This window comes from Hydra vulgaris, chromosome 11 (assembly GCF_038396675.1).
Source record: "Hydra vulgaris chromosome 11, alternate assembly HydraT2T_AEP".
Lineage (NCBI taxonomy): Eukaryota > Metazoa > Cnidaria > Hydrozoa > Anthoathecata > Hydridae > Hydra > Hydra vulgaris.
Genome location: NC_088930.1, coordinates 277,652 through 288,693, shown reverse-complemented (window position 1 = coordinate 288,693; position 11,042 = coordinate 277,652). Strand labels below are relative to the sequence as shown.

The 11,042-nt window shown below is 29.7% G+C and overlaps 1 protein-coding gene across 1 annotated transcript; it reads left to right on the top strand.

Annotated features, from left to right (window-relative positions):
* Nucleotides 1-8,917: 8,917 nt before the first annotated feature.
* On the top strand, nucleotides 8,918-10,699 carry LOC136087472 (uncharacterized). The gene has a single exon (XM_065810291.1). It carries the CDS (start codon nucleotides 8,918-8,920, stop codon nucleotides 10,697-10,699), a length of 1,782 nt encoding a protein of 593 aa, XP_065666363.1.
* The last annotated feature ends 343 nt before the right edge of the window (nucleotides 10,700-11,042 follow it).

The following is an 11,042-nucleotide window of genomic DNA, read 5'->3' as shown; positions in this document are numbered from 1 at the left end:
AGTGCATGTCCGGAGTGTAAAAGTAAAGTAAACATCACTGATGATTATTCAGAATGGGTTTCTCCCATAAATTTATTTTAAAATGTACAAATACTCAATGTTCTTTTACATACGGTAATTTTACTTCTAAGATGGTTAAAAATGATAAAAAAGGTAGAAACATGTTTGATGTTAACTTGAAAATAGTAATAGGATTCCATGAAATTGGAAAAGGACATCAAGCAATGGTCAATTTTTCACAACTTATGAGTATGTCATGTTTAACTGTAAATGCTTTTGACAATATAAGTAAAACCGTTAAAGAAGCTTACAAAGTTGCTTCAGAAGAATCAATGAGTGAGGCTGCTATTAATGCTAAACAAGAGTCAAAAGAAAAACTTAATACAGGAGAAGCACTTGTCCAAGTTGCTATTGATGGTTCTTGGCAAACACGAGGCCGCTCTTCATTAAATGGCGTTGTTACAGCCACATGTGGAGGAAAATGTTTAGATATACAAGTACTGAGTAAATATTGTAGAGGTTGTCAAATTTGGGCAAATAGTAAAGGTTCTACAAAATATGAAACACTGGAAAGCAAAGCACAAGTGTAGTCTTAATTATACTAAGTCCTCAGTAGCCATGGAGGGTGCTGGTGCAGTTGATATTTTTTCTCGTTCTCTCTCGCAATATGGTTTAATTTACAAATACTATCTAGGCGATGGTGATTCTTTTTCTTTTAATGATGTTGTTGCAAGCAAGCCATATGATGTTTTTAGTATTACACCTGAAAAATTAGAATGTGTTGGACATGTTCAAAAAAGAATAGGTTCACGTTTGAGAAATTGGCGCGAAGTGTCATATGGAAATTAAAAATTGTCTGGAAAAGGGAGACTAACTGAAGCAAGTGTAAATATATTGCAGAATGCTTTTGGTATTGCTATCAGGCAAACAGCTGCAAAACAAAGTTTAACTGATGAGCAAAAAGTTTATCAAATGAAAAAAAACATAAAAGCTGTTTTGCGCCATTATACTAATTTTGAAGACAAATCACATCGACATATTCTTTGCCCAATTGGTCCAGATAGCTGGTGCAAGTGGAAAAAAAGTAAAAATGCAGATGCAGATGAAAACTAAATTAAACTTGCCAGAATGGATTTATGAAATTATCAAGAAAGACTTTGATGAATTGAGTAACGATGATCTATTGAAAAAATGTCTTCATGGGCAAACTCAAAATTGTAATGAAGGACTAAATAATATCATATGGTCCCGATGTCCTAAAAATGTTTATGTAAAGACTGATGTTCTTGAAATGGGTGTAAACTCAGCAGTTTTTTGTTTTAATGAAGGTTCGTCTGGTATTTATCGTGTATTTAAATATTTAAATCTAGACTTTGAAAAAAATACGATAACTAGTTCAGTAAAAAAAGACCAAAAGCGGTTACAAAATATGGTGAAAAAAGGACAACCACAAAAGAAAAGAAGAAGAGAAGATTTATAAGGAATTAGGAAAGGTTAGATTGATAAAGATCAAGAACAATCATTAAAAAATAGCTATGAAAAGGGATGTTTTCTAAAACTTTTTTTACTTATTTGCCTTATTTCTAAAAATGAAGATTTTAACATAATTTACCAACGATATCTCAAAATTAAAAAATGCTTAGACCTCCAAATTTTCTCCAATTGTTCAATACATATATATGTAGAGAATGAACTAAAATCTTGATAATTGAATGAATATTTATCGATTGCTAAGTCTTTTTTGAAGCTTACCCCATAGAAATTTGTTAATTTTCAGTTTTTTGGGACTTAAAAGAAATATTTTTGTTTTTGTATAATGATCTTAGTTCATCCTCTACCTCATATATCAGAAAATAATATTGCAAAGTACTGAGTTGTTTTAATTAGCCAATCTGGAGTAATCGTGTTTTGAAAAATAAATAAAAGCATGCTTTTTTGTGTGTTTTTTAACAATAAAGTCCTCTTTTTTCTTTTTTTTTTTTTATATACTTTATTATTTTTATTAAATTAAATTTATAGAACTGGTTTTAGAACTGATTTAAGTTATTTTACTGAAAAAAATTTATTTCCTGTGAAGCCACCTTAAATTAAATATGATTATAATTTGATATTTTATCACAAGATAGATGTTTTTATATATGAATATATATATGAATCTTTTTAGATTTTTTCATGTTATTTTTAATTTTTTTCTTCGCGCAATTCAAGTTATATATGTTTATAGTTTGCATATATGTTTATATTATGTTCAAGGTTAAAAAGTTTTTGATAAATATATGTATGTGGTAATATGTGTTATGTAATTGTTTTATAAATGTTTCATTAAAATAGTATAAAATGTATCTATTGTGTATATAAGTATTTTATGAGGTGTTTATATATGTTATATAAAGTTAAATAAATGTATTGTGTTTTATAGTTATTATATATGTTTATATTATGTTGTTTCCCTGTTTTCAAAGTGTGTGACTTGGCAGATGTGTTGAGCCAGATTTTGCGTAAAGTTGTTATTTATGTTACTAATGTTGTTACATTTGGCTTACCTTTATGTTGGTATCTATTGTTAAAAATTATAAGTGGTTTTATTATTGAAACTCACTGCTTTTAATCATTCACTAAAAGCCACTCAAGAAAAATCATTTTGCTGTATATACATTTTGTTTATATCGCAAATTGAATTTTTAGAACCATGATGTATTAACATGATTTGTTTTCTAAAAGCTAACATGAAATAACAATATTTAACAACTACTACTCTGTTATCATGACATCTTATCTCTATCAGATATATTGATTTTCGATTCATATATTTTTTTCTTTGTATTTACTTATCCATTATATTTTTTCATTTCAGATTTATTTTATGATGGATTTATGCAATATAAAAGAACGAATGTATGTAAATTTCTATGAATTTTTTAAAAACATCTACTAATAATTATTCCAGTCAATGTTCAAACTTCAATGTTGCATATGTCATTTTTAAGTAGTTTTTAGGCTTTTCTAAATGTGTTTCTTATTCACATGGTTTTACAAGTGAGGTCTGCAAGCAAATTTGAGCTGAAAATTTTTTTTAGCCTTTAAGGAGAATTGGCGTTATTCTTTGTTTAATTTAATTTGTTTAAATATAGTAGGTCTAACAAATAAATGTTTGTTTGTTCTTGGTTTTTTACTTATTTGTTTTCAGATTCTTATAAACTAGGCAACTCAGCTAAGCAAGTTTTGTTTTATTTTTTAGTGCTATTGGAAAGAGCTGAAAGTTATTTTTTAGAGCAATTGAAAACAACTGAAGTTACTTCACACGGAGTAAGTGATACTGGTTTGAGTAAGTTTACTATTTTGTTTTATTTTATATTGGATTTCTTTTATATTTGATATATATTATATTAGATATATATTTTATGTATTTAACATGGAAAACTGACTGTAATTTGTTGACACGAAAGTTTATAAACTTAAATCTGCCTATATTTCAGTATATTTTATACTTCTCTGTATCTATATAAATATTCTTTCTTAGAAAAAATAACAGAATAGAAAAAATAAATAAATTCCTTTTGAAAGTAGTTGAAAAAAAATAATGTTTTTCCATATTTCATTGTGTAAAGTGTTATACCACTTTTTAAAGGTATGTGAATATATATATATATATATATATATATATATATATATATATATATATATATATATATATATATATATATATATATATATATATATATATATTTGTATTAGGGTCGTGCTAAAAACAACTTTTTTTGAAAATGTCAGCTGACAACCCCTAAATGTGTTTTATATAATAAAATAATACTGGATTTAAAAAATTTTTGAATAAAAAATATTTTTACGGGTGCCACAAGGCCCTTATACATCAAACAGGTCCCTAATAATATAAAAAAAAAAGTTTTTCAAAAGTATGTCATGTTGGGTCTCAAACGAAGCAAAATCATATACAAATTTCAAAAATAATATTCATTTTATTTTTATATATTTTTGCATATATAATTACTTACTACTTATATAATTACTTACTACTATATATAATTACTTACTACTAATTAATTACTACTGCATATATATATATATATATATATATATATATATATATATATATATATATATATATTTGTATTTGGGTCGAGCTAAAAAAAACTTTTTTTTTTAATGTCAGATGACAACCCCGAAATGTGTTTTATATAATAAAATAATACTGGATTTAAAAAATTTTTGAATAAAAAATATTTTTACGGGTGCCACAAGGCCCTTATACATCAAACAGGTCCCTAATAATATAAAAAAAAAAGTTTTTCAAAAGTATGTCATGTTGGGTCTCAAACGAAGCAAAATCATATACAAATTTCAAAAATAATATTCATTTTATTTTTATATATTTTTGCATATATAATTACTTTAGAGTAGAATATACTGACTGAAATTGCTTCAATTTTTTATACAAGATTGTGCATTTATTATTTTTGTGCATTAAGGTAAAAATAATTTTATGCATTGCAGTCTAGATTCTTTGTTAAATTAAAAATAATTGATGTAAATAAATATTGTTTAATATTTTTGATAAACGTAAATAAATATCATTTAATATTTTTGATAGACTTATGTATATAAGCATATAAAAAGATATGGATTTCAATAAATCTTAAGTTTAAATAAAGTCTTTGATTAGAAAAGATCACAATTTGTAAGATTCTTTTATGTTCATTTATTCAGTTGTAACAATAGTAAGATTACTTGTAATATGTTTAATGATAATAGTGAAATTGAAATAGTATTAGGCTCAACGAAGTTATTAATGTAAATGCTATTAGGCAACTTGAAAATAGTTGTCAATTGAAAAAAATAGATCTAGGCAGGATGAAATTATTCGTTGTTGAAATGTTAGAAATGCTGCTCGGTGAGCAGAAAACTTACTTGACAGAATTCAGTTTATGTCTGTTAATTTGATTTTACTTTAGACTCTTTAGAACAAAGCAAAGTATGAGTTTACATATTTATAGTAACAATTAACACTTTTAAATTTAAGTAATTTTTAATTTTTTATATAATTTTTATCATAATTATGTTCTTTTTTTCATTTTTTTTTTTAGTTTGTCTTCCCTTTGTCATCTCTCGATTAGTTAGCTTACTGTTGAAATATGGTTTTAATTTTTGTAAATTTAGTATGATATGAAATTTGCTCTATTAATCATTAGTCAACAGTTAGAGAGAAGCTAGAGCTTAATTATGAAATGCTGGAAATGAGCTTTTAATCAAGGTAAAAATAATTTTGTAAATGTAATACAACAAATGATAATGACCATTTTATAAGAAATATCTTACGAGTTGCTTGCTATTCTATGATATTGTTGCTCAAATTGTTTAATTATAATTGTCCCTTGATTGTTCAAATATTGTAATAAATAAAATCTTTTTAGTCCAAGTATTTAAGTTAATAAAATATCTTATTAAGTTGTGGTGTTATTTGCCAGTGTTACTGTGTTGTCTAGCCTTTTTATAACCTTTTTTAATTATTCTGTAGACACAGAATATATATTTTCTGTTATTATTATCCTAATTCTACTAACAATAAAATGCAAATAGTACTTTTGTAATTAAAAATTGTGAATTTTTTTTCATTTTTTTTTTAGGTATTTGCAGGCTTTACTTGACTTTCCTTTTCTGATACCTGTGTTGTGACTGTGGTGTGATTTTAAAAAGAACTCAACTGATGTTAATGCGGTCTTGATGTCGTTAACTATAAGCAATGACGTTGCTGATAGGGAGTCAAAGTTAAAATATTTATATATAAATTTGTATATAATTTTTTAGATAATATATCAAGTTGCTAATGTGTTTTTATTGCTATTATTGATTTAATAACTCATAACCCGTATTACGGGTTGCTTACTGCTAGTCATTATCATTATATTATGAATTCATATTAGTTAATAAAATTGTATTGAATATTCTCTGGTTATCGTGTTTTATACGTGTTTAAATGCGAGTTTGATACTCAGTAGGCGTCGTATTGTATACCTGTCTTTATACGCATCTGGTGTCATTTTTAATGCGCGTTCGACACGATAAAATGGCTAACATATATTCGTAAATAACGCGTATTCTTGAAAGTTTTAAATGCGCATGTAATACCAGGAAAATATCGTATTGAATATTCTCTGGTTATCGTGTTTTATAAGTGTTTACAAGAGTTTCAAATGCGAGTTTGATACTTAGTAAGCGTGGTATTGTATATCTGTCTTTATACGCATCTATTGCGTATTTCTTATGCGTGTTCGACACGATAAAATGGCTAACATACATACCACAACGATACGTAGTTAAACGAGTTTCTAATGCGCATTTATAACTAAATTTGCCGACTGGGAAGGTTCCATCGCAGCCCCTCTTTTGTTTCTAATATATATCAGCAACTTGTATTAAGCAAAAAATTTTCTAAGTATTATGTTTGCTGATGAAAAAAACTTATTTCTCTCTAACAATGACATCTATCTACTATTCTCCATGATGAACAAAGAACTTCAAAACATATCTAAATGGTTTAAAAGTAACAAATAAACATTAAATGTAAGCAAAACAAAATGGATTTTTTTCCATCCGCTCTCCAAAAAACGTTCTCTACCCTCAAATCTACCAAAAATTCTTATTGGCCATTTTGAAATAAAAAATAGATTCTGTAACTATAAACCTGGGGGTTTTCATTGATGAGAACGTCACATGGAAACAATTATTAACTACACTTGTTCAAAAGTTTCAGAAAGTATCGGAATTTTGTATAAGGCGCGTACTCATTGAGATAAAAATAATTTAACTAAACTTTATTACTTTTTTGTTCATAGTTATTTAAGTTATGGTGTTATTGCCTGGGATAGCACTGATCAAAGCAAGTTACAACGTCTCTATCGCCGTCAGAAACATACGATTCGTTTAATTAATTCTGCGGATCGATTCGCACATTCCTCAATATTTTTTATTCAAATGAAAATCCTTGATATATGTGACCCATCTGACCAAAACCAGTCACATGTATAAAATTTTAAGTTTTGAGTGTGATACATATTTGAAAAGGTATAATATTCTGCTTTAAAATGATGCAAAAATTATTGCTCTAGCTTGACCCTAGCCAAAGTTATGAGCAAAAATGTAACATCTATATTAAAATTTTAAAACCGAAAAAAACGTTTTTAAAGGTTTGATGTCATATAAAATTTTAAGACACAAAAATCACCAAATTCACCATCAAAAAATTATTTTTTATTAAAAGTTAAGTTTAAATAGCAAAGAAAAGTTAATTATGTAAACAATTATGCAAAAAAATAAATAATGATAAAAATTGAATTTTTGAGATGTTTTGATGGTTTTATCAATATAACATAACGCGACATCCGACTGGTTTTGGTCAGATGCGTCACATATAAACTAAACGCATATAAAAATTTATCTTTTGTTTATAAGTGGAAGTATGATTTATCTCCCTTAATTTTTTAAGGCTCTTTTTTTTAAAAACCATTAAGCAAGTTTAACATGAGGAAAATATTTATTTAAATGAACCACTCTGTCGAACAAAATTCAATCAATTTTGTATTACTTCTCGTGCAGCTCATCTCTGTAACAAAATTATTTTGTCTAACTTCGACTTACCTCTAGCTTATCCTGTTTTTAAAAATAAATTAAAAGATTTCATTCTCTCTTTTGAAAATATCTTAGAATATTTTTAATTTATCTTGTGATAAAAAATAATTTTTATTGTCATGTAAGTTCAAGTTTTGTTTTATACTTGTAAACAATTTATTTTTATCTAAGTACGATATAATGTTTTTATGTTATTTTTTACATACTCTTATTGTAAAAAGGCGTTTTTTAATTTTTTACGTACTCTTCTTTGTAAAAGGCTTTTGACGATGAGATCGGAAAAAAACGGAAAAAAACACAAAAAACTAACAGTTCTATTTGTGTTAATAAGGTATAATATATATTTAAATATTTCTCAACTGGGAGGTAATCCACTGTTATTCAGGGTGGTAGCCCTCCCACCATCACAGCAATATAAAGAAAGCACATAATTTAACATTCCTTCATCTTGTGCAAGGTATTATGGTTAATAAAATTGATGCAAATGGTTACTCAGCCATTAAAAACTTAGCATCGTCTATCGCACACCTCGATATCTGGATGATGGAGCTCCTTAACATCATTTCAGAACAGAAAGCTACTATCAACCTGCAAGCCAACCAAATAAAAAAACTTGAACAGAAATTAGCAGTTATTGAAACCAAAATCAACTCTCAACCAGCCACCCAATCAAGCCCACACCAGCCATCCTGGAGTAATATTGTCAGAAACAAGCCAAACTCATCGCCACAAATCGGTCAAGTCCTTGTCGAACTAAAGCAAGCAGCTAAACGTGAAAAGAATATAATAATATTTGGTGTCCCAGAACCAGTGGCCGTAGCAAATGTCACCCAAACACCACCATCAGTGTTACCCTGCATCACAGAGATCCTAAATGTTATAGGCCTTACCAATGATGATGTTAGTTTCTCCAAGCGTCTTAACACAAAAAAAGCATCAAATTGTCGGCCTATTGTTGTAGAACTCAAAAACATTACTAACAAAAAATTAGCTCTGATAAACTCTCGCAAACTCGCTACACATTAGAATTTCAAGACATACAGAGTCAGTCCTGACTTGTCTCCTGCTGAAAGAGAACTTGAGTACCAACTACGCGAAGACCGCAACATTCGTAATGATAAACTACGTAATGATAACCCTGATGCACCCTTTCACTGGGGCATTCGCGATGGAGCAATCATCAAGATCCGCGATGCCCTTACTTCTCGCTCCACCCCAACTAACTAGCATTAATCTCAACACCAATCGCTTACCAACCATCTGTACTACTAATATGCGCTCACTCTGTAACAAAATTGAGATTTTTAATCAATTTCTCATAGATACCAACATTGACATTGCCTGTTTAACTGAAACCTGGCTTAACCACAGCGGTAAGCAAATTATTCTTTCTCAAATCAATAATAATTACACTTGCATAAGCAATGAACGTCAAGATCGCATGGGTACTGCTATATTTATAAACAAAAAATACTCAGATAAAATAGAAAAAATAAAATTAACTACAGACTACTCGTTTAACTTGGTGCCTAAACAAGAAATCGAACTAACAATCGCTCGTGTGTACCCAAAATTACTCCCTCGAGGATACTCTTCTTGCCTAGTTATATGTGCCTATATCCCGGTTTGGTCTAAAAGTGAGCAGCGCAATGCATCTTATCAACTTGCACAACTCATTGAACCAGCCATAACTCGTTGCACAATCGGCAATAAACCACTAATATTTCTTGCAGGGGATCTAAATGGCTGCCCTACTGACTTTATTTGTCGTTCTCACCAACTCATTCATCTCAACACACACTCCACCAGAAAAACATCTATTCTTGACATCATCTTGAGTAACGCCCCTAAATGCTATGTGTCGAATACTCTTCCTACTTTTGGTAATTCAGATCACCTTGTTGTAGTTAGTCAACATCCTCTTAATCTCTATAAATCTACTCGCCCGGTTCCCCACAAGGTTGCTTACCGGTCAGGTAGAATTGCTGACACTGTTGCACTGATACGATCTACCAATATTGAAATCTTAGTTGATTCACCGTATGAAATACAAGTTGCTTGCAACAACTTTTATCATTCTATACTCTCTGCCCAAGACATCTGCCAACCTCTAAAAACAACAACGCTCGTTAACCCTAAGCCTTGGATGACACAACTTATTCAAGGCCTTATAAAAGAGCGTCAACAACTCTTTTTCTCCGGGTACTACAAAGAGTGGAAAGCACTTGCAAATCGAATTAGTAAACTAATTACCAAAAGAAAGAGAATCTATAACAGGCGTTCCACTACTGGAAAAACAGATTTTTGGCGTGAAATCAGTCTTGCTGATAAAAGTAAAATCACAACCCCTATCTCTGAGACACTAGCAAACCAATTAAATGATCATTTTCAAAGTGTTTGGACTGGCAAGAAACAACCCAGCCTCTCATGCTTCATTAACCGAGAGGCAAACCCGCCTACTACCCCCATTTTTACCCTTAATAACATTGTCAACCAACTCAGCAAACTCAAACCAGGTTCCTCAGGACTAGATGATCTCTCTCCGTTTTTACTCAAATCTGCTCGCTTTGAAATCGCCTCATCACTCTGCATCCTATTCAACCGCCTTATAGAAAACAGTTACCTACCTGACCAATGGAAATCAGCAAACATAACACCAATTCCAAAAATTTCTAACCCACAATCGTCTAATGACTATCGACCAATTGCCATTACATCCGCATTATGTAAAGTTTTTGAACGTATTATTACCATATTCATTGTCCATCACACCAAGCACATATGGGTCTCTAACAAACAGTTCGGTTTCCTTCCAGGCCGAAGTACGATGGACGCTATTATTCAAATTATAGAGGACTGGAGTCATGCGAAAGATAACAACAAATCAATTTATGCAATATTCTTTGATTTCGAAAAAGCTTTTGATCTTGTCAGTCATGACAAGTTACTGTTAAAGTTAGTGAACATTCTACCTAGCTGGCTCACCTCTTGGATCGCAGCTTACTTATCTAATCGTCAACAAAGAATTAAAACAAATGATCACACCACTGACTGAAAATGTATCGAAGCAGGTGTACTTAAGGGTATGTTCTAGGTCCAATCCTGTTCATTCTATTTATTTCCGACATTAACGTCTATCTTCCACCTGAAACCATCCTCGAAAAATATGCTGATGACATACTGACCTATATAATTAATGATAATTTTCCTACCAACCTGCCTCAATCCATTGTTGATGGCGTCGCTCTTTGGTCAAAGGTAAATGGAATGAAACTTAATGGCCCGAAATGTAAAATCATAAGAATTACTCCCAGATGCTCCGAAATTCAAGCTTTACCATCCATTGTACTCAATAACACTGAACTTGAAATAGTCAGCAGCCACAAATATCTTGGAAT